The sequence below is a fragment of the Halichoerus grypus genome, chromosome 8 (genome assembly GCF_964656455.1).
Source record: "Halichoerus grypus chromosome 8, mHalGry1.hap1.1, whole genome shotgun sequence".
NCBI classification, from domain to species: domain Eukaryota; kingdom Metazoa; phylum Chordata; class Mammalia; order Carnivora; family Phocidae; genus Halichoerus; species Halichoerus grypus.
The window spans coordinates 140,813,514-140,836,718 of record NC_135719.1 but is presented as its reverse complement, the minus strand read 5'-3'; the positions used below and the strand labels follow the sequence as shown (position 1 = coordinate 140,836,718).

Genomic DNA, 23,205 nt, shown 5'->3' with positions numbered 1-23,205 from the left:
TTTTTAATGCAGATGGATGGGGTGCTGGTAAAGCACCAACCGTTGAGGTACATGGGCTGTGACCTTGTTTTTCTTTCTCTCTCTTTTTTTCCTTTTTCTCTTTTTTAATTTAGGTTTCTGGTAAAGTAAGGTCCCTCTGCAGTTCCCTGTCTGGCAGAGCCCAGAGCGCGGGACTGTGCCAGGAAAAGCAATTTAGGACTCGAGAGGCCACCAGGGGCCTCTTTCCCCATGACCCCAGAGAGTGGACGTCACTGGGGCTCATGGGGCTGCCAAAGGTGGGCTGTGGATGGCATTTCTTAATATAGTTAGTCAATAGCTATGTTTTCTAAGTGCCACAGAGGACTAAAGGAATGTCACTGAATGCCTGGCGTGGACGGGACTGATGGTTTGCAGAGGGACATTTCCCAGGCCTTGGAAGGAGAACAGATATCATATTAGGGGGCTTTCATGGAGATAAATCCCCACGCATAGGCCTGGGGTCACTGCCTTTTTTTTTTTTTTTTTTACCACTTTGGCTTTGGGTCTGAATCTAATGGTGTGCACCGAGAGCTAGTGTGGGCCAAGGAGCCTCTGGCCTGGCTGTCCTCGGAGCTCGGCTGTGCTTGGCCTGCAGAGCCGCCTGCCGGCTTTTCTCCCGAGGCCTCGGTGTATGCGCCTGGATAAAGGGCGCGTGGTCGCAGCTAGCTGCATTTCGAAACGGGATTACACAACCTTGTTTCTGAATTTCCTTCCTTCTTTCCTCTGGAGGTCTCGAAAATAAGTTTCCTGCCCTCCACCCTTCTTTTGCCACTTGCCACAGTAACAGAGAAGGGCAGGAAAAGCCCAGCGTGGGGTTCAGGCCCCCCCTCCGCCATCACCGTGTGACCTCAGCGGGGCATTTCGCCCTCGAGGTCCTCCTTCGCTGTAAGGGGAAACCCACACTCCCTTCCTTGCAAGAGGGCTGCAGAAGTCCTGCATGCAAAGTACCGAGGAGCTCTCTGCAGACCACATTCAGGGGCTCAGCTGCTGCGTCTCCTCTCAACGACCATCTCTTGACTTGCATCGGCTCCCTCCCACTAGACCTGCAATGCCACTTTCCATCTCTCCTACCCCACTTTTCTGGGGGATGACAAGCTGACTGAAGAGTTTGATCTGTTTTGCAACCTCTGAGGAAATCATGGATTCAGGCAAAATTATCAGTTGGTGTTCAAATCAAAGGAGGTGTGTCATTGGGGTGCCTGGGTGGTGCAGTCAGTTAAGGGTAAGACTTGATTTCGACTCAGGTCCTGATCTCAGGGTCGTGACCTCGAGCCCTGTGTTGGGTTCTGCGCTAGGTGTGGAGTCTGCTTGAGATTCTCCCTCACCCTCTCCATCTGCCCTGTCACCACCACCCCGTGGGTGTGTGCGCACATGCTCTCTCTCTAAAAAAAAAAAAAGTGTGTCAGCAAGGGAATGGACAGCAAAATTGTGGCATATTCACCCAATGAAATAAGACAATAAGGGGGGAAATTCTTTTTTTTTTTTTTTTAAGATTTTTATTTATTTATTTGACACAGAGAGAGAGAGAGAGAGAGAGAGAGCGCACAAGCCCGGGAGCTGCAGGTAGAGGGAGAGGGAGAAGCAGACTCCCCACTGAGCAGGGAGCCTGATGCGGGGCTCGATCCCAGGACCCTGGGTTCATGACCTGAGCCAAAGGCAGACGCTTAACTGACTGAGCCACCCGGGGGCCCCGGGGAAATTCTTGATACACACAACAGTATGTATACATCTCACAGAGAATAGGACACCGTGAGGGAAGTTGCAGACAAATCCAGAAGGTTGGCCCTTCCCACAGGACAATCAACCTAGTCTCTCTTACAAGGTGAACCGGTCAAGGTCAGAAGAGATCAGGAGACATCACAACCAAAGGCAATGTGAGGTCTCAGTTTGGATCCTGGTTTGGACAAACCAGTTGTAAAGGAAACTTTGAGAGGTAATTAGGGGCATTTAAATATGGATCCAGTTTTAGATGACTGTAAGGAATTGTTTTTCATGTTTTATTTATTTTTAAAAATGTAAAATTTTATTTATTTTTAATTTATTTTCTAATTTTTTTTAAAGTAGGCTTCCCACCCAGCGTGGAGCCCAATGCAGGGCTTGAACTCACAACCCTGAGATCAAGACCTGAGCTGAGGTCGAGTCACTTAACCGACTGAGCCACCCAGGCGCCCCATATTTTATGTTTTAAAGTATGCTAATGCTAATGTGGTTCTATTAGAAAATGTTATTTTAAAAAAGAGGCATACTGGAAGATAATTCTGATTCATTTTCAGCTTGGTGAAGGTCAAGCCAACCCACAGGAGGACATTTATTTTCAACAGGGAATGGACATTTATTGGAAATCTGCTGTGTGCCAGCCCTTTATATATTTTCTCATTTCATTATAGTCATGTGATTTTCCTTTTTGTAACTATTTTTTATTTATTTTTTTAAAGATTTTATTTACTTACTTAACAGCGAGAGAGAGAGAGAGAGACAGTGAGAGAGGGAACACAAGCAGGGGGAGTGGGAGAGGGAGAAGCAGGCTTCCCGCGGAGCAGGGAGCCTGACGCGGGGCTCGATCCCAGGACCCTGGAACCATGACCTGAGCCGAAGGCAGTCACTTAACCAACTGAGCCACCCAGGCGCCCCTGTAACTATTTTTTAATTGGAAAAGTAATACATGTTTGATGAAAAATACTTTGATTGCCAAACAAATATGCAATGTCATACGAGACCTCTCTCACGGCAGGGACCTCATTCTCCCAGTTCCTCTCCCCAAAGGCAACCACTGTTAATGGTTTCTTGTGCACCTTCAGAAGCAAGACATTCTCTGTCCACACAAACATACATATGAATGTGTGGTCCCATACTGTTGTACTCGGTGGTGGTCTACCATCTATACTGAATTATGCTTGTTTCGTTTTGTTTTTGACTTAACATATCTGAGAGACTCTTCCATACTTGGTTGTATGAAGGCCACCAATGATCTCCCACTGTCAGGTCCAAGGCCACCAACCGTCTTTCCATTGTGCCACCTGCTGATGCTCTTTCCTCCTGGGGCACATCTCTCACGTGGCTCCCAGGGGCCAGGACTCTCCTGGTTTTCCTCCTGTCTCTTCAGCTTTTTTGCTGGCTCCTCCCTGACCTCTGAACACTGTCATACCCCTGAGGCCCATCCTTGAACTCTTCTCCACCTACACTCACACCCTTGCTGACATCACCCAGGCTCATGGTTTTCAGTACCATTTCTGTGCTGACAACTCCTGATTTTATATCTCTAGCTTGAGTCATGCCCCTGAACCTTATCAACTGGCCTACTTGACATCCCTCAGATGTCAGACAGATGTCTCAAACCTAAACTGTTCAAAACAGGACTCCTGACGTAATCCCCAAACCCTCGCCTCTTGCTGTCTTCCCCATTTCAATTGTTGGCAGCTCCATTTTTTTTCCAGGTGCCCAGGCCAGAAACCACAGACATCCTTAATTTCTCTCTTGTGCTCAACCCCATATCCCACTTCCCAGCAAATCCCACTGACTCTTCCTTCAAGCGATATCTGGAAAGTGACCACTCCTTACCACCTCCACTGCTACCACCCGGGTCTGAGCCACCATCCTTCCCTGCCTAGAGTATTGCAAATGAATTTTTTTTTTTTTAAAGATTTTATTTATTTATTAGACAGAGAGCGAGCACAAGCAGGGGGGAGCGGCAGAGGGAGAGGGAGAAGCAGGCTTCTCGCTGAGCGGGGAGCCCAATGTGGGACTCGATCCCAGGACCCTGGGATCACGACCTGAGCTGAAGGCAGACGCTTAACGACTGAGCCACCCAAGCGCCCGGCAAATGAATCTTAACTGGTCTCTCTCCCCGCCATCCTTACTGCCCCACAAAGCAGCGTCCCGGGGGAACCAGACAAGGTCCTGTGCTCCTTCAAGGAATCCTGTCTTGTTTGGAGTAGATGGCCCACACGGTGTGGCCCAGGAGCCCTGCGCGATCTGGCTGGTCTCTCTCTGGGTTTTCCTCTTACCCCCTCCTTTGCTCGTTTTGCTCCAGCCAGACTGGCCTCTCGACTGTCCCTTGTCAACACCCAGGCCCGAGCCTATGTTAGGGCATTTGCTGTTCCTCTACCTGAGAGCCCTTACCCCAGATATCTGCACCACGTGGCTGCTCACCTTTGTCACATTTTTGCTCAAGGATTGCCTTCCAGCGGGATGGCCACTCAATTAAGATCACAACCCACCACTTCCTGTCTCCCTGAGCACGGCTTATTATTTGTCTGTAGCATGCATCACTTACGCAATGTACTATACAATGTATTTACTTATGTTGTATATTCTTTGTCCACCTCAGGAGAATATAAGCTCCGTGAGGATAGAGATTTTGCAGTTTTTATCACTCTGATATCCCTAGTGTCTAGAATAGCACCTGACACACAGTAGGTGCTTAATAAATATTTAGTGAATGAATGAATGAACTGATATAATTCTATTTCATGATGATGATGATTTTAATTAAGTAGGTTCCACACCCAAGGTGGGGGTTGAACTCGTCACTCCCATTTATTTTATTTTTAAAGGTTTTATTTATGAGAGAGAAAGAGAGAGCTCGAGCACGCATGTATGGGGGGGAGGGGCAGAGGGAGAGAATCTCAAGCAGACTCCCCGCTGAGCACCGAGCCAGATAGGGGGCTTGATCTCACAACACTGAGATCCTGACCTGAACCCAGTCAACGCTTAACCAACTGAGCCACCCAGGCACCCTTTATTTTATTTTTAAATTATTTATCTTTGGTTTCCCATTTAATAGATTATAAAACTGAGGCTCAGATTTATTAATTTGCCCACAGTCACAGATAATAAATGATCACACCACGCTGGCTGCATCTTGAACTAGCGTATTTAATTACTTGTGCCAAACCGGTGCAGAATGGGTATGACCAGGACTTTCTTAACCACTCTCCTACTAACAGATACCATCTTATGGTTCTCAGGTGAGGTACACCAGGCTCAGAGAGGTTAAGAAGATTGCTCAATGCATCAGCCGTATCCTAGATCTGAAGTCTCAAATCACTTAATTGTCTCACTTCCCAAAGCCTGCGTCTCCCCCGGGAGAAAGGACTGGGATGAGGGGGGCTTCCCAGGTGGCCAACTTCTACCCCTTGGCAGTGCCCTTCCTCCCCAAGGCCCTCCCTCTACTGTAGCTCATCTTCGAGCTCTGGAATAATCCTCTCCCAGATGGCCGCAGGCCATGGACACACAATAGACCATTTAATCCCTTAATGGTCCATCTGCCTACCAGGGAGAATGTAGATGTCTCTAGGTTCCGGTTCTGGAGTTTTTCCACTTTTGCCTCTTACCTCAAGAGAGGTCAGGGACCGCCTGGGGGGACTAAGCTGACGTTAATTTATCCTATCACTTTTTTTTTTTTTTAAATCTGAGAGAAAGAGTGTGCACATGAACAGGGCGAGAGGCAGAGGGAGAAGCAGATGCTGAGCGGGGAGCCCCACGTGGGGTTCGATCCCAGGACCCTGGGATCGTGACTGGAGCTGGTCAGCCGCTTAACTGACTGAGACACCCAGGCGCCCCTATCTGATCACTGTTGTGAGCACTTCTGCACAGGGCACTGTTAGAAGCAATTTGTCTTCATCTGAATCCAAACAGAACCCAGACTCTCAGCCAGTAGGATATACTATGGTGTTATCAGATGCGTACAGTGGCGAGAAGACAAAAACACAGTTCCTGCCCTCGAGGGGCTCACAGTTAGTGGTGGACAAACAGTCAAGTGAGTCCAAGTGTGATTAGCATCCTGGTCATTGAAGGTGTCGGGAACTAGATGGTTGAGATGCCAGCAAGGGACCCCTGGGCTGGGAGCTGGTGGGTGAGTTAATAAGCAAAAAGAGGGAAGAACATACCAGAAAAATGGACTGAAAATGGGCCCTAGGGATAGCAGGCATCACAGAGGCTAGGCTGGTGGGGGCAGGGTGAGGGGCACTCGGTGGGAGATGAGGCTGGGAGCCAGTGGTCGTGTCCAGGACTTGTGGCTTTATTCCAAGTGCAGTGGATTTGCTTTCTGAATCCTGCTCTGGCTGAAGAGTGGAGAACGGACGAGCTGGGACTGCAGGAGACAGACAAGGAGGGAAGGTTTGATAGGCTTTGTGGTTACTCAAAGAGGTGGAGGAAGTAGTAAATTGAGAAATATTTGCCCCAAGGTCATGCCCCTCCCTGGGGTCAGCTCACATCCAAAGACTGATGGACTGGGCTGGAATGGGATAGGCGAAATGGTTCACTCCTTTGGTCCAAGTGGGACAGCTCTGCAGGATGGTTCTAGCCCTAGAGCCCCACGCTTCCATGGGATGACCAAGAACTTAAAACAGATTAAAACCACAGAAGTTCCCATTCTTAATGGAGAGGAGGATGGAGGCCAGCGCCTGCCCAGAGGTCCAGAGAAATGTGGGTGGATCCCTGGTCCCACCAGTGCATAGGGAGGATCCGGCTATACCTCTGGCAGCGATCCACTTCTCAGAACCTGCCCCCTCACCCTCCTGCCTCCAGGACGGTGACCCCAGGTGAGGGGCGAGTCCCCTTGGCCCTGCATTGCTGGGCCCAGCTTTCCCACTTACTTGCTCAGTGACCTTGGGCAAATCCCCTTCCCTCTCTGGGCCCACTTTTTCATGAATAAGAAAGCAAGATGGACTAATTAGTGGCTCTTAACTTTTGGGGCAAATCACAGAGCTAGAGTTTGTAAAAAGCCATTATGTACCTATGGGCTCTTTTTTTTTTTTTAATTTTTTTATTGTTATGTTAATCCCCATACATTACATCATTAGTTTTAGATATAGTGTTCCATGATTCATTGTTTGTGCATAACACCCAGTGCTCCATGCAGAACGTGCCCTCCTCAATACCCATCACCAGGCTAACCCATCCTCCCACCCCCCTCCCCTCTAGAACCCTCAATGTACCTATGGGCTCTTAACTGGGCCTCAAGTTGAATCCTTGGATGAGTCAGTAGCAAGCACCATTTCTGAAGGCCTGCTGAGGACCAGCCCATTGCCCTGTTCTCATCCTCACCGCAGTCTTAAAGGCAAGCATGACCTTCCCCACCTTGAAGCTCGGAGGGCTATGGTGGGGAGCGTGGGCCCCTTGCCCAAGCCGAGGGGAGCTGAACCAGGACCCCCAGGCCAGGTCTTTCAGCATGTCTCCATCTCCCCACGCCCCACAACATCACACCTTTTAGACCTCACAGCCACTGCACTGTTGCAGTTTCAAGTGCTCTCATGAAGCAGGTTTTATCTCTTGACGTAAGATGGAGCCCTGGAGGCCCAGAGAGGCTCAGTGGACTGCAAGGTCACACAGCAAGTGCGCGGGCGAGGTGAGCGGTGCAGGTAGTGATCACGTGTGATCACTCCCCAAGTCCCAATGTGGACAAGCCTCTCCTAGTTGCAACTTGGAAGACCAGCCGGAAGAGGGGTGGGGGGGCTTGTAATTAGGGGAAGAAGGCAGGCCCCTAGGTCTGGGCCTTAAAGCATGAGCCCAAGTTTGGTCAAGGAGAGTCTGCCATTCCTAACAACTTGGTTCTTTCTCTCTACCTCGGTTCTAGCTATTCTCCCTTCTTAGGCCTACCGAAATCTTCCTTATTTTCCAAGGCCAGCTTAAATGTCTCCCCTGAAACTTTTGAGCCCTGCCCCCTCATTCATTTTTTTCTGCCTGAGCCTGAGGAGAGATGTCTTCTCCTCCCAAACCCGGAGCTCTTTGAAGGCTGGATGCTCCCCAACTGCCCCATAGGGCAGGGCAGGGCAGGGCAGGGCTGGGTTTAGTGAATCAAAGGCACTGAGGCTACGGCCGGCTTGCACTCCGAAAGCAATGGGTCTCCTGGGAGTGTTCCACCCTCATTTTAGATGCTTCTAGTTCCCGCCCCGTCCCCACTCAGTTGAAGGGGACCCAGAGAAGGAGTCAACATCCTAAGTCTGAGAAGACCCTGGGTGTTCAGGTCACCACCCCAGGGAGCACCCCCCCACCCCGTCCTGGCGAGGGGTCTGTCTCCTCAAGGGAAGAGAGATGATCTCATTGAATGTCCGTATCCGCCCCCCGCTGCAGTTCCACTGAATTACCCAGGGTGGGGGGGCGCTGAACACTGCTGGGGGGACAGAGATGCTTTTGATTTAAGAAACTCCCAGAGGACAGGCAGAAAACGGCCACAGCATGACTCCTCTTGCCCCTTTAAAAAGCAACAACCCCTTGGCAATGGCCACCCTACACCCAGTCCCGCGCCCTCCGTCCCGGAGCTCACCCGCCTGAGCCCCGACGCAAACAAACCGCAAAACAGCCAGGCCGGGAGGGCGCGGCGCCTTTAAGAGGCGGCGAGCGACGCTGCCCCCTAGCGGCCGGCGCTGCGGCGCTTCCTCCGCCCCGGCGGGGTCCAGCGGGCCGGCCGGCCGGGTCAGCGCGGCGGCGGCGGCGGCGGCGGGGCCGGGTTCGGCGGGTGCGCGGGCTGCGCCCGGGGACGAGAACGAGGAGGCGGTGGCGGCGGCGGGTGAGGAAGGCGGGCCGGGGCGGGGTGGGGGGGCTTGGGCGGCCGCGTGCGCCCCGCCGGGGTCCGAGCGCGCAGGGAAGGGCACGCGCCCTGCTCGCGGCGGCCGACCGCGCCGCCCGGGGCTCGGAGTCTGGGCCCGCGGGCGCGGGCGGGAGGGCGGGGAGGAGGAGCCTCGAGGGGCGCGGGGGGTGGGGGGTGGGGGGCCGGGCCTGCGCCGCCGCGGCCGCCGGGGGGCGTGCGGCGCGGCCCCTGGGCTCCTGGGCCCGCTGCGGCCCCGGCCCGGCGCTGGCGATCTGGCGCGCCGGCGAGCCCCGCGGGCGGCGGGGGCGTGGGCGGCGGCGGCAGCCAGTGGCACGCCGCGCTGAGCGCCGCTCCCTCCGCCCGGGCGCCCGCCCCGGCCCGCCCCTCCCGGCAGGACTGCGCGCCCCGAGCCCCGTTCCGCGTCCCCGCCGCCGGAGGAGGTGCCCGCACGCTCGCGGCGCGCGCCGGGCCGCCACACTCGGCCTGTGGGCGATTTCCTCCGGACCCGAGCTCCCCGCCCGAGGAGGAAGATGCAGACCTTTCTGAAAGGGAAGAGAGTTGGCTACTGGCTGAGCGAGAAGAAAATCAAAAAGCTGAATTTCCAGGCCTTCGCCGAGCTGTGCAGGTAAGGAGGGACGGGGCCCCGGCGCCCGGGGACCCCCCCCCCCCCCCGCCCCGGCCCCAGCCCGGTGCAACCTCAGCGGCTGCTTTGGGAGGCTGGAGCGTTCGGGAAGGAGCGGTGCGCGGGGACCTTGAGCTCGAGCGGCCAGGTGGTTGTGGTGGCCGCCGGCTGTGTTCGAGGGGAGCGGCGGCCGGGATGGGCGGTGTGGCATGGACTGGGGCTCTCAGGTGCACTGTGACCCCCGGTGGGGAAGCCCCCAGCTGCCCGGAGCGCGTTGGGGGCGCTGCTAAAGGTGGCAGAGGGACCTGGGAAGTCGGGGAGTCCACGCTGTCTGCCTCTGGCTGGAGGTTACTTTTGGACTGGAGTGTTTTTCTGCCTTCGTTCCCTTCGTGGAGAAGGGCGCCGCTGTTTGTATGTTTGCGGACCACCTACTGTGTGCCCCGCGTGTGCAGCCCTTGAAGCTGTCATCGCATGTCACCGGGTTAAGCCTGTGTGCGGCGAGTAGCAATACTTGGCATGTATGCGGTGATTTGCTGTCTCATTAGAGCCTCGCACCAGCCTCGAGAATTGACCCGGGTGGTGATTCTGGGCCACGTGTCTGAGAAGGGGGAGCGATCTGCAGAGAGGTGGGGTCCCCCCTCCCCCCCGCCTGGGGTCCCACCGCTAGGGAGTGGCTGGTGCAGAGGAGGTGGGATAAATATATGTGGTGTAGAATGGCTTTCTTCTGACGCCCCCACTCCCAGTACCTCCCCCCCCCCCCCATGCTGGTGCTCAATGGAGGAGATTCATGGTGTTTTAATAAGATCACATTCCTAGTCTGTTACGGAAGCATCCAGTCTTGGGTCAGGTATACCTCACCTTGCTGTACAACTGTGGCTTTACCTCTGGGAAGCTGTTAGGTGAATCCTGTTCTTACGGAAAGCCTGAGAGAATCTGGCTCCCCAAGCCTTTTGCAAAGTCTAGGTGGAATCCTTTTGTTTTGCAGTGTCTCCTCTTGGTAGATTTGATTCTTGAAAATGTGTTCTACTTGCACTTTTGTCCCTGTTGGGTCCCCAGACATGTTGCAGAATTGAACAGCTGGGTTTCCTTATCTCCTGGTGCGGAGCAAGTGGTGGGTCTGAGCTGGTCACCTGCCGTCCTGTGGCATCTCCGTGCCCGTCGTGCCTATCCCGAGGGCCTGTTGCTCCTTTGCCCTGGGCAGACCCTCCAGGGGCTGTTCTTTCTGCAGCCAGAGGGGCACACCTTATATGAAACAGCTCCTGGCTCTGCATCCTTTGGCCTGGGGATGGAGTGTGGCTGCCATTTCTCAGGCTGGCTTCCTCAGGAGAAAGCAGGCTTTTTTTTCATGGTCGGTAGGGCATGCCAAGCAGCCTGGGAATTCAGAAGGAGATCGGGAAATCAGGAGGAACTCACAGCTAGAACTTTGAAAATGGGTCCGAGGACTTCAGAACCTTAAAAAAGGATGCTTGAACGTGGCACTGCAGATACACACACACACTTACGGAAAAAGTGCCCTAGACACAGGAGACATGTGGAGAAGCCCCTCTGACATATCTTTGAAGTCCCATGCTGGTGTGAGGTCCCCGAGCTCCTCCTGCAGTCATCTGAGTCCTGGGAAATCCCAGTTAATACCTTGCACCCTTCTCTACTAAGGTCTGTCTGTATTTGTGTCATCCCGTGTCTGCAGCTAAAGCATGAGGCTTGTCATCTGGCTGGTATGTTTTGCTCGTTAATTAGGAGCCTCTTGCAAAACAGTTCCAGCCCAGACTCAGGGCTGGGTCCCGCTGCTGGACTTGCAGATTGCCTCTCCCTCCACATGGACTCCCCCTGCCTTTAAGCGGGGCTGGAGGGGCGTTCATGGCAAGCCCTGAAGTCAGCCATTCTGGGGGAAATCAGGCATGGAGGGTTAATTTCTCGGAAAAGGTTGTTGCCCTCAGTCTGGATACCTACTTCTGGCCAGAACATTGGCCTCAAAGAGAAGACAGAAAGCATCTGGGCCATTCTAGAACCTCAGGAAGCCCCACTTGTGTTTTCATTAGAGAAGCTCTAGATATTTTGTTGCTTAAGCTTAAGGAAAAGAAAACACCAAGAAAGAGTTTTTCTTCTCTTATTACTTTCAGGGCAGCGCCCCCTGGTGGCCTCATTTCTAGACTGGGTGCAGAAAGCTCCCTTGACAGGATGGCCAGGGCCCTTTGCTGTTCTTGTGTTTGGTACGAATGCTGGTGTGATTTTTAGTGGCCCAAGAGGTGACATTGTCTTGTTTTCGACGTTCACAATCTGGGGATGTAACGCTCCTGTTTTGTTGGATGATTGATTGCCCATGACTTTCTCTGATGAGAAAGTCCAGAAATGTTTGAAAATGATACGAAGCTCTGCTCTGAATGTTTAGGGCAGTGTCAGCGCTAGAAAGGATGGCCTGAATGGACCAGATGAGTTGTTTAGTTGAATGTCAGGCCTTGTAAAAATCCTAGAACAGGAAGGGATGTTGGGGATCATGTCATCCAGGTCCTTTGTTGTGCAGATGGGGAGACAGGCATGAGAGGGGCAGGTTCCATACTTCTGTTCCTTTTGTTGAACTTACAGAATGGGCCCAACCTGGTGACCCGGAGACCCCCACAGAAAGCCCTTTCTACCTGGGCACCCTCTTACCTTCACAGGGGTCCAGCTGCTGCCCTGTTGTCCTGGGGACATTTTTCTTTTTTTTAGTTTTTCTTTCTTAATTTGAGATAGAGCAAGAGCGAGCGAGCGAGCGAGAGAGAATGAGCACGAGTGGCGGGGAGGGGCAGAGGGAGAGGCAGAGGGAGAAGCAGGCTCTCTACTTAGCAGGGAGCCCTACGCGGGGCTCGATCCCAGGACCCTGGGATCATGACCCGAGCCGAAGGCAGACGCTCAACCAGCTGAGCCACCCAGGCGCCCCCGGAGACACTTTTCCTTGCAAAGCTGAGTCGTGCCCTTAGCAAGTGTGTAATACCTTGTTCTGCCAGAGGGCATTGCACGTTTTTCGCGGCAGTAGGGGGTTGGCACGTGGGCCTGCCAGGCTATATGTCTGGTAGGCATGAGGTCCCACCCTTCACACCCCTGGGGCATCTTGATAGGACGGCCTTCTCTGACTAGTCAACAGATGGGCCTTTGACTCAGCTTGTTTTAGTGGCACCATTTGATCCTGTCGTCCCCCTCGGTGAGGGGGGGACAGGGATGCGGATGAGGCTCTGGTTGTGTTCTCTTTTTCTCCACCATCCTCCCTGCCCTTCTGCTAGTACTGGGGCAGCCTCGCAGTTCCCTCACGCCCTCTCCTTGTGCCTTTTTCAAGATGCCCAGGAGGGACTTCCCAGGGGAAGCAAAGAAAGCAAGCTGGGGGCTGGAAATGTTGGGGAGGTTTTAAATTTTTAATTTTTAAAGTTCTCCACAGTGTCTTGTGTGGAAATGCTGGCTGGCCCCCACCCCTCTGTTCCCTCTGTTAGTGTTTTCCGTCTTCCTTCTCCATTTCTTCGGCCTTTCACCCTTTTCTGTCCTGCTGCTGAACCTGTGCTGGGGGAGGTGGTGGAAAGTCACGGGGCTTCCTGAAGCATCTTGGTGGAAGATGTGGGTGGCTCTCTGTCCGTCTTTACTGTTATGTTAGCTGCCTTTGTCATGCGGTCCTTTCGGGCACCTCGTCTCACTTCATGCCTCCAGCAGTCCAGGGACAGAGGGCTGGGGACACTGAGGCTTGGGGCGTGGGAGACCCTCACAGCCCATCAGCTTTCTCGGGCCCAGTCCCCAGGCCTCTTCACTGGAGGACATGGCTTCCTTGTTAAGTCTCTTCTCTGCCCAGGTTAGGCTGGGGCTTCCTAGAGCCTCCAAAAGCAGGAGAACGTCTGTGAGGTTCTCGTCCTAGAGGACCTTGCAGGCCAGCAGGACTGACGAGGCCTGCAGGAAATGTGTTTATGGAGCAATCTCAGACCACAGTCTTGTCGTGGACTTTCCCACCAGTTCCCTCAGATGGAACTGGGCCCGGAGTCCTGAGCCTCAGGTTTACTGAACACCTTCTGGAGGCTTGGCCTGAGAGGCAAGCCAGTCCAGGGCAGCAGGGCGGAGCCCCTGCCCACGTGGAGCTGGGAGTGTGGCGTTCACAGTGACCCGGCCTGGGAAGCCTGTCGGGGGGGGCTTGGGTGCCATCAGCCCTCCCCTCTCCTCATCCTGCATTCTTTCCTTTAAAAGGGGGCGTCTAGAAGGTCCCTTTCTGCCGGGATGGCTTAGCATTCTGGGCTGGGAATTCCTACGGGAGATTCTTAGGGAGAGGAAGGAGCCTCTTTTCCAGGATGAAGTGATGCTGGTCTGTGGGTTGGTATTGCTCTCTGTCTTAATGTCTGGGTGAGCCCCATTTTGGGGGTGTAGGGGTGGGAGAGGGACTGACTGTGTGTCCTTTGCCCCAGTGTCCCCGAGACTGTCCCTAACTCAGCCTTGCAAAGAAACGCTTCTCCCTGCCTCCAAGGGAGAAAGCTGGACTTCCAGCGGGAGAAGCAGTCCATCTGCACAGTGCCGTCTGTTGGTCCCCAGCCTGGCTCCACAACAGACCACCTATGTGACCCTGGGCCCTCTGTGCCTCAGTTTCCCCTAGGCAAATGAGGATGTTTGCCGTTGACAAGCTCGGGGTTGAGTGCACGAAAGGAGTCAGGACGCTGGGCGTGTGCGCGCCTGCGCCTCTGTCCACGGTGCTTGCCCCGGCTGGCGCTCTGGTGGCCGGCGGGCCCTGAGTGGGTGCCCACGGGTGCCTCCCCACTCCAGGATCTTTGGCATTTGTAGATCCGGTGTTCTCGGTCTGGGCCGTTTGTGAGGGACCCCGAGTTCCACGATGGGTGCTGCCCGGCCACCCTGCCGGGTGTGGGCTTTGTGGGGACGTCAGACCCAGCCAAGGTGCAGGGACGGTCCTGCTCTTTCGTACGGGTCCCGGGAGGCAGGGGTGCTGCCCTCGCCTATTTAACACATGAGAAGTTGAGAAAATCATCTGTTAACACACGATGGGCCTTCCGTTTCTTTTTTAAAGTTTGCAGATTCAAGAGGAGTTTGTGCTGGGTTTCCCGAAAATGCTGAGTCTTCAGGAGCAATTGTGTTATGATTATTATTAACTTCTATTGTTTCCTTTATCTTTGTGAATGCTTGCTACATGCAGACGTTAAAAAAATAGCAGAGGACTGCAAGTACGCACTAAAAAGTCCGTTTCCTTCTTTTTTTTTTTTAATAAAGATTTTATTTATTTATTTGACAGAGAGACACAGCGAGAGAGGGAACACAAGCAGGGGGAGTGGGAGAGGGAGAGGCAAGCTTCCCACGGAGCAGGGAGCCCGATGCGGGTTCGATCCCAGGACCCTGGGATCACGACCCAAGCCAAAGGCAGACGCTTAACGACTGAGCCACCCAGGCGCCCCAGTCTGTTTCCTTGCTCCCGAGTTCCCGTCCCTCAGGGGCCACGGCCCCCGGCAGCCTCTCTCTGCGGGTGTGCTGTGCAGACGGGCACACGCGTGTTCTGGCCGTGGCTCATTTCGTGGAACCCCGCGTCATAGAGAAATAGCACATCTCTGCCTTATCGGGAGGCAGATCCCTGTCACTTGCCTCATTTCTTTATTGGCTCAGTGGTCCCGCTCTCCTCACGACAGACGCATTTCTCCCCCGCTGGTTGGCCTCTGCCGCCCGGTGTAGACAGCGGGACAGCGAGTGCCCTGCCCCATGGCCTGGGAGTCGTGGCTGGATGAGGGAGTGCTGGGTCAAAGGGCACTGGCGGTTTACTTTTTCTGGGGAGCTCTGAAGCCGCTTGCAAAGGGATGGCGCTGCTCACAAGCGACAGCGAAGGGGAGGGCCTGTGACCCGCACCCTCCCCAGCGCAGCCCCGTGGCGGACGGTTTTGACCTTGGCCACATGCATGGGTGGGATGGGACTGTAGATTTGCATTTCTCTTTGGACGGTGAGACTGATTCACGTTGTGGGGCTGACTGCATCCGGTGTAGAGCTGGGCTCCCCTGGGCGCCGGGCTGGCACCTCCATTCCTAACCACCAGGCCGTCCTGCCTCCGCTGACCATGTCTCCCGTGTGGCTTGGCAGGCTTGGGGCTTTCGGCAAAGGCTTAAGTGAAGGGCCTCACGAGTGCAAGTCCTGAACAGTCGCAAGTAAATAGAGTTTCTGTTCCCACTCGTATTGTGAATTCAGCTGGTAAGCTAGTTTTTTCAAGGAATGTTCTGGTACCTCCTTTTTATTTTATTTTTTTTAAAGAGAGAGCACAAGTAGGCAGAGCGGCAGGCAGAGGGAGAGGGAGAAGCAGGCTCCCCGCGGAGCAGGGAGCCCGATGCGGGGCTTGATCCCAGGACCCTGGGATCATGACCCGAGCTGAAGGCAGACGCTTAACGACTGAGCCACCCAGGCGCCCCGGTACCTCCTTTTTAAAAAGTAAGATTCGTCATCACTCAGGACCTGCACACCTGCCCCTTCCCCTTCCTGCATGCATCAGGCGTCCCCCAGCCTTCCCCCCTCCACCGGCCCTCAGGAAGCTGGCCTGGGCATGTGGGGCCTTGCTTGGGGGAGAATGTGGGATGGACTCCCATCAGGGAGACCCAGGCCTGACGGGGGGGGGGGGGTGCCTTCTCCAAGGTCACACAGCGAGATGTGGCGGGGGGCTCACTTGCTCCAAGACCAATGTGTCCCCCCCTTCCTCCAGAGGTACCACCAGGGTGCCTCTTGGAGCAGCCAGGCCGTTCCCCGTTCGCCCGCTGCTTTGTCTTGCCCGCTGCAAGCCTCCCTCGGAGAGCGGCTGCCCTGTGGCCCGCACTTCCCCAGCTGGGCCTCACGGGCTGGTTTCTGTAGGCCCGTCATGGGGCCAGGCTGGGGATTGTGACAGCTTCCCGGGACTGTTCCCTCCCCCTCCCCTGCTTTTAGGGCTCAGAGGGTGGATCTGTCACTGCCTGTGGGGATTTGAGAATCGCTCCCATGAGGAAGTCCCTGGCCCACCCTGGGTGGCCAGAAACTATCCCACCCTGTGGGTCAGCCCCCCGGCAGAGCCCGCTGCTAAGCCATCGAGTGCCCCTGGAGGCGGACTCAGGACACACAGTCAGGCGGAGGTCCCTCCCAAACACAGCTTCTGAGAGGTGCCTGTGATTTCCCTCTCTCTCAGAATCTTCAGCCCCTAGCAGGTGTGTTCTCTCTCTCTGGACTTGAGCTCATTGCTCATTGTCTTTGAGAGCCGTTTTATAGAGGTGGGAGGTGGAGACCTGCAGTTGTGTCACTGCTGAAACCAGGGCCTCCGACAGCGTGCGTAGTAGGAGCCCAAAAGAGTATCTCTTAGTGGAGGGAGGAACTGACTGGTGGGTTTTGGAAGCCACATCCCTGTGGCTCAGCCAAAAGCTGCTGGTGGCTCTGGAGTGCTCTGGGCCTGGAAGGAAACCGTGGGGTGGGGGGACATGGGGGGGGTCAAGTCCAGGCCAGGGAGGGGCCCCTGGGCTTCATTCCTTCATTCTTTTTTCCACTTAGCATATCCTGAGCAGGCACCCGGCCGGCCCCGTGCTGTGGGCCGGTCCCTGTTCTCAGGCACCCACATGCTTGCTGGGGTTCAGTTAGCACACAGACGCACTTAAATGCTGCACGGTGTAGTTAGTGCCGGGAAGCCTGTGAACAGGGGAGAGCCGTGGCAGGGTGGCTGCAGCCACTTGAGCACCATGTGGTCAGAGGAGGCCTCTCTGCGGAGGTGACGTTTAACCAAAGAGGCTGAGAGCTGTTTCTTCTGGGAGCCGAACGAGCTACAGGGTGGGCGTTGTCTGCTGCTGAGAAGCCACATGCCCTGGCCTGCCTCTTTTGTAGCCCTGGGTTCCGTGTGGACCGTGGGCAGCTGTTTAGGGAGGGGCTGGCTGGTTTCCACTTTAGACAGGTGGTCAAAGAAGGCAGTAGAGTGTCCTTGGTATCTTTGTTTGCTGGCAGTGTGATGGGGGGCCAGGTGGGTGGCTGGGTCTCCCACCTGAGGCTGCAGCCATGCTCTGGGGGCCCTGGGGGCCGGGGACTGGAGGCTACATGCTCCCTTCTGGTCTGGCCCAGTCTAGCCTTTGTGTTCAGGAAGGAGCCCTTGTGAGCCTTGCGGGTGCGGGAGGGTGGGGATCCTACAGCCCTGGTGGGTAGGCCCTAGGCCAGCTGACCTTTGCCCTTTCCCAAATCTCAGGTGAGGCCTCCAGGTGGGGTCTAGGGGTGGGGGAGGGAAGCCACCCCAGCTTGCTCCTTTTAACAGAGCTTTACCTTCCTCCAGGCCAGTGTTTGCAAACTGTCCTTTCCCGAAGTCTGTTACTAGGACCTCACCCCAGAACTGTCAGGCATGTTTAATGCTGAGTTTAACAGGCGAGAAGTGGTCCCTGGGGGTCGGGGCCTCTCCAGGAGGGCATCCGGATGTAAAGGTTCCCAGGCCAGTCTGTCCTGGGAGCTCAGGTTGCTCAGGTTGGGCAATCCTCTCTCCTCTTTTCTTGCCTCTGGCTACTGGCTTGCAGTGGCTTACAGGTGGGTCCTGAGGCTGGACGGGAACTCGCTTTTGCACAGGAGACAGTCTTGGGGATGTCACATCCTGGGGATGTCACACGGGTCGTCAGCCAGGGCTGGGAATGGGGGCGGCGGCCTAGCCCGCGAGGCTCCACTTTGCAATTTCCTCCGCACACCTGTTGGCTTCGCGTCAGAGGTCTTGGAGCCTGAGCCATGAAGCCGGGACTTGGGGTTCGTCCATGCGGCCCTCCATGCTTCTGGAAGGCTGTGGTGATGGTCCCCCACCCCCATCCCCAAATCGGTGGCTCACGTCAGAGCGGAGCGAGAACCTACCATGGGTCAGGAAATCTGCCCTCCCAGGTGGGAGGTGTGTCTCCGTGTGCCAGATGGGAACGCTGAGGCCCGGGGAGAGGCGACACGACCTGCCTGGTCACCCAGCTGCGAGTGGCAGAGCTGGGAGTCACCGTGGCGGCTAGTTGACTCCTGAAACCATGCTGTGTCTACCCTGCCTGGTGGCCTTCGCCTCCATCTTGAACGTAGCATCCGGGGACGGTTGGCTTGATAACCATTTCAGAAGCGAATCAGGGTGTTCTTTTCTGAGCGTTCTCTGTGGACGGTTACTGGGCCCAGAGGGTTGGTGGGTGGCGGGGAGGGCAGTGAACTTGGAGCGCGACTTGCCCAACCAGCTGTAGGTGACTGGACAAGTGTCCCGGAGCCTCCGCGCCTCTGTCAGGTGGGCCTGATACAGCCGCCTCGGGCTAGTGACATGGCAGGTGCATCAGGAATGATGGATTCCCCCTTCTCCCCAGGAGGCCACCGCCCCGGCCCTCCTGCCTGTCCAAGCTGGGGCCTGCGGCCTTTGACATATTCCGGTGGGAGCCCCCAGCCTAGGGCCGACAGGTAGCCTCCCTGCCTCCCTTCCTGATCCTCTTCTGGTGTGGGGGTTCTGCAGCGTCAGTGACGAGGACATGCCGCCTTCCTCCCTGCTCACTGCTTCTGGAGGGGGCCCGGGGGTGGGGGTAGGTGGGTGCAGAGGGTTTGGCTTTCATTTCTGCCTTCCACCCTATTTCCATCCGGCAGCGGAGGGCTGGGGTGTGGAGGTGAGGAAACATCTGGGCCCCACCGTGGGCTGCTCATGCCGGTTCCTGGGCTGCCTTCCCCGCCCCCCGCCCCCCCGCCGGAATGTCTGGGGTGGGCTCAGCCATCTTCTTTTAGAAAAGCACCCCATTCATTCCTTCAGGCAGCCACAGGACATGTATTTATTGAGTGCTTGCTGCATGCTGGCCAGTCTTGGGTTGTAGGGACCCATAGAGCCGTGAGCCCTGCAGAGTCCCCTCTGTCCCCAGGGACAGCCCCAGGGAACGTTTGCTGGGCTGCGCCCCTAAGAGGGGAATACAGGTTTGTGGGGTTCTCTTCTGTCCTCCCAGGGCTGTGAGGGACCCTTGGAGAGGAGAGGAGGAGTATGTTGGCATGTGGGAGGTGGTGTGTGTGAGTCCCAGGTGCCCATCCTGGAAGGACTGGCTCCTGCCCTCTTTAGGATCCTGGGTGTTTTTGTGAGGAATATTCAGTGCTGTGGGACTGTTGGTTTCCTCTCTGGTCTCTTATTTTTTATTTAAAATTTTTTAAAATTTTATTTATCTATTTTTTAAAGTACTCTCTACACCAACGTGGAGCTTGAACTCACAACCCCGAGATCAAGAGTCTTAACGCTCTACCGCCTGAGCCAGCCAGGCGCCCCCGCCCCCCCGCCATTGGTTTCCCTTCGGATGGAATTTCCCCTTTGCACCTCACCCATCTTTTTTTTTTTTTAAGATTTTATTTATTCGTTTGACACAGAGAGAGCATGAGTAGGGGGGAGGGAGGCAGAAGGAGAAGGAGAAGCAGGCTTCTCGCTGAGCAGGGAGCCCAACGTGGGGCTCCATCCCAGGACCCTGGGATCATGACCTGAGCCGAAGGCAGATGCTTAACGACTGAGCCGCCCAGGCGCCCCTGCACCTCACCCATCTTACAGATGGGCAAATGAAGGCCCAGGAAGAAGATGTAGCCCCACATTGTAGAGCTAATAGAGGGGCAGCTTGGATTTGAACCTGGCCTCGCTGACACTAAAGTTTATTTTCTTTAATATTTTCTTCTGAAAAGATTTTATTTTATTCTTCAGTCTTTTTCTAAAGATTTGTTGCGGGGTCCTTGAAAAGAAAGGGAGGTCTGACCATTCCCTCAGAGGGCCTGTTCCTGCCTCTCTGTGAGCAGGTGTGGGCAGGGCGTTGGGGCCCCGGGTGGGAAGGAGTTGTGCTTCCTGAGGAATCTGCCCCCCAGGCCCCTCGGCCTGCACCTTGACTGAGGCGCAGCCAAACTGGGGGGCTGTGCTGAGGGAGGTTTGGGTGCCTGGTTCCTCACTGCGCGGGGGAGGAAGGTCCAGGCTGAAGCCGCTGGGCCTCGCGGAGGCCCGTCCATAAACCGGGAAGTGCCCCTGCGGGGAGGAGGGTGCTTCCGCCCGGCTGCCCCTGGGTTTTGGGGGGCGCTGTCGGGTCCTCCAGAGGTGCACACCGGCCTCTGCCCGAGATCTTCAGTGATGGGGAGCCGCTCAGCCCCGAAGTACCAGCTGCTCTGTTAAGGCTCTCAGTACATATACTGACACGGAGGCTCAAAGGAGGGGCCCGGGAGCCTTCCCGGGGTTCCTAGCTGGTCGCTCCCCGGGGTAGGATTTGAACAGCCGTCTGCCTGAAGCCAGGTGTTCGTTGTTGCTTTCGGCAAACGATCCAGAAGATGGGAGGATGGCTTTCCTTTGGTTGATGCCGTTTTCCCGCGGCTTGTCTTCAGAGCCCTGGGTTATCAGCTTTTCTCCTTTTCCCTTTCAGTTTCGTTCGGAAGGCCCGCTTGCCCAGCGTCCGGAGACTTAGTGCTGACTCAGTTGATAGCCACCCAGCTGGGGAGGCTGGCCGTGCGTCCGGGTGACGTCCAGGGACAACGTGTGTTTTGGTCGGTGGTGGGATTTGAACCCTGGTTTGGCCTCTTACTGGATGAGCGGCCCCAGGTGTGTTTCGGCCCCCCTCTGGGCCTCGATTTCCTCCTTGTTAAGGGTCGGCCTCATGCCTGTGCACGGGAGGTGCTCAGCATGCAGACTTCCCCCTCCTTTCTCTGGGCCAGAGACCATCTTTGAAGGAAAAGGGGGCTGTCCCTCACTCCCCTCACCTGTAATCAGACCTGTCGTGTCTACCTACAGGGGACAGCAGAGTAAAGGTCCTCTGGTGAGGTACAAAGGTTCAGCATCTTGAAGGAGTAATTTTCCAGAACCTTTGAGCTACAAGGGGTCTTTGCAGATGAGGATTTACATTACAGCTCAGAGTGCCGGCCTGGCAGGTTGGTGCACGCGGCCGTGTGGCTGGCTGGGCTCGGGCCTCGGCTCCAGAGCCCACACATGCTCCCCTTCCCTCAGCCCGCCTTTGGCCTCCAGGGAGCCATGTGCGAGGGTGAGTTCAGGGCCATCTGGGCCAGCCACCCCTGTGGTCTTTCCCATCCTTCCTCTAGCCTTGCTGGGAGTGCTGAAGGACCGGCTCTTTGGATTCCAGAAGCTCCCCTGGGAAGGGTAGGGGCGTGGATAGGCCTCTCCTTCCCAGAGGCAGCCATATGGGACGTAGGCAGTTCTGTGGGTGCCTCTGTACCAGCAGCGGACGGGGGACTCCCCTGAGAGTGAGACCTGTGCCTGCAAATCTGTCCCCGTTGCTGGAGGGTACCCTGGCAGTTGCGTCATCTCGTCCTCTCTCTCTCTCAGTCACAGTTGACAGTGTCAGGATGAAGTTAATGATCTGAGCAGAATGTCGATTGTATGGCTGATTCCTACAAGTCACAGGGATGTTATCGGTTCCTCCAGAAACCTCAGTGCCGACCGGGATCAGTAATGACGGGGCTCTGTAAGTGGGATCTCCATGCAGAGTTCTGGCTTCAGGGGCTCTGATGACATCATCAGACCAGGACCTGGCCTCTCTCGTGCTGGCTCCATTCCCAGGCCGTGTGGCTCCAGGTGAGACCTCACACTGACCTTTATCCCGAGCCAGGCGGTGTGCCGGTTCCTCGCGTGCTGTCTCATGTGATCTGCGCTGCAAGCCCTCACAGGCTGTGGGCTTGTAGGGCCCCTGTCTCCTGGCAGGGGAGATGGGGGCACAGAGGGGTTGAGCACCTTGCCAAGGTCACACAGCTAGCAGGTGGCAGAGCTGGGATTCAGACCTGGGTACGTTGGCTCCAGGGCCTCCCTCCAACTCAGGTGCAGGTCCCAAGGGACTGAGGATTAGTTCTGATTGGCCCTGATTGGTGAGCCTGAGCCAGTCCGTTGTTGGGGCCAGGGAGGGCTCCTTTCCCTACCACACGGTCTGGGTGTGGGCAGGGCGGACCCTGCACAGGAAGTTGGGGACTGCTCGCTGAACAGACTGTGATGGCCGTTGGGCAGTCGGGGGGGTGGGCAAGGGCACTCCCTGGTTCTGGGTTCCCGGGCCTGCTGGGGTGAGGATGGGGGCTGCTTTCTGTCAGCCTGAGGGTTCACACACGGTCTCCTGGGCCAGGGCACTGCTCCTGAGAGAGGAGTGAAGAGCACCCCCACAAGTCAGAGCCGAAGGCTGGGCCCCTGGCTCCGTCTTTCTCTTCAGCTAAACCCACGGCCAGCTGGACATGGATAGATTCTGAGGGCCCTGGGCCCAGGGGTCCGTCGCTGGGCGTCCTGGAGAAAGGGCTTATGTAATTCTGCCTTGAGGGATGGAGCTTGATGGGGCCTTGGGGAAAGGCTGCCGGGAGTCCAGGGTGAAGGCTGACGTCCTCCCTGCCCTGCTATGCTGTGTAGAATGTTGGCGTTGGACAGCGTTTTGGGGTGAAACAGTCCCATGTTATGTAAACTATTACTGATGGCCTTGTCCTGTGCGTGAGGAAATGTTTAGAAGGTGTCTTTCCTTCCCAGGCCAGGAGCCTGGAGGATATCGCAGCTGTGAACTCTCTGATTGGGGTTGTGGAGGTGGAGGGGAGCTCAGTCCGTCCTACGGTGGGGAGCGTGGGTGCAGGGCACTGAGCTGATGTCCTGGCCCTTCTGCCCCTGAGCAGGCCCGGTGGGAGCTGTAGGAGGACCCACCGGTACGAGTTCTACCTGGAAGGGGGAGGAAGTGAATGGTGAGTGCCGGCACCCAGGCTTGCACACCTCAGGGCCCCAGTCCTGAGGGCCCCTGGCAAAAGGGGTAGGCTGGAGGCTGGGAGAAAGGCTCGGTGATGGGGCCCAGTTAGGGCTTGAGGTCCCTCATGGTTCTTTTCTGGAACCAGGGAGGAAGTGAGGACTGTTGAGAAGCCAGGGGCTGCCCAGCCCAGAGCTGTTGCCCTGTTCCAGAATTCTCAGAGGCCAGTGGTTCTTTTTAGTGGCTTGGCCTCCCGAGCCGAATAGATAGAGGTAGTACTGGGGGAAAGCGGTGGGAGGGAGGGTGGTCCTGGGCACTCCGCTTTGCTGTGCCTGCCATGGACAGCAAGCAGGGCTGGCCTGATCTTCGCTAGCCCCCCCCAGGAGCTTCTTGGGATTGTGCGG

The 23,205-nt window shown here is 56.0% G+C and overlaps 1 protein-coding gene and 1 long non-coding RNA gene across 3 annotated transcripts in view; one reads left to right on the top strand and one right to left on the bottom strand.

The window, feature by feature from the left end:
* Window positions 1–4,478: 4,478 nt before the first annotated feature.
* On the bottom strand, window positions 4,479–8,415 carry LOC144378881 (uncharacterized). Its single transcript, XR_013440816.1, has 2 exons — window positions 8,285–8,415; window positions 4,479–6,109 (listed from the first exon to the last, which is right to left on the bottom strand). It is a non-coding gene; the product is annotated as an uncharacterized LOC144378881 (long non-coding RNA).
* The window catches only part of ITPK1 (inositol-tetrakisphosphate 1-kinase), a 168,632-nt gene continuing 153,815 nt past the window's right edge, over window positions 8,389–23,205 (top strand). For both annotated transcript variants that reach the window (XM_036071575.2, XM_036071573.2), the window contains exons 1-2: window positions 8,389–8,527; window positions 8,943–9,173. In XM_036071575.2, the coding sequence (XP_035927468.2) occupies window positions 9,079–9,173 (95 nt within the window). In that variant the 5' untranslated portion in view covers window positions 8,389–8,527; window positions 8,943–9,078. The remainder of the gene's footprint in view (window positions 8,528–8,942; window positions 9,174–23,205) is intronic.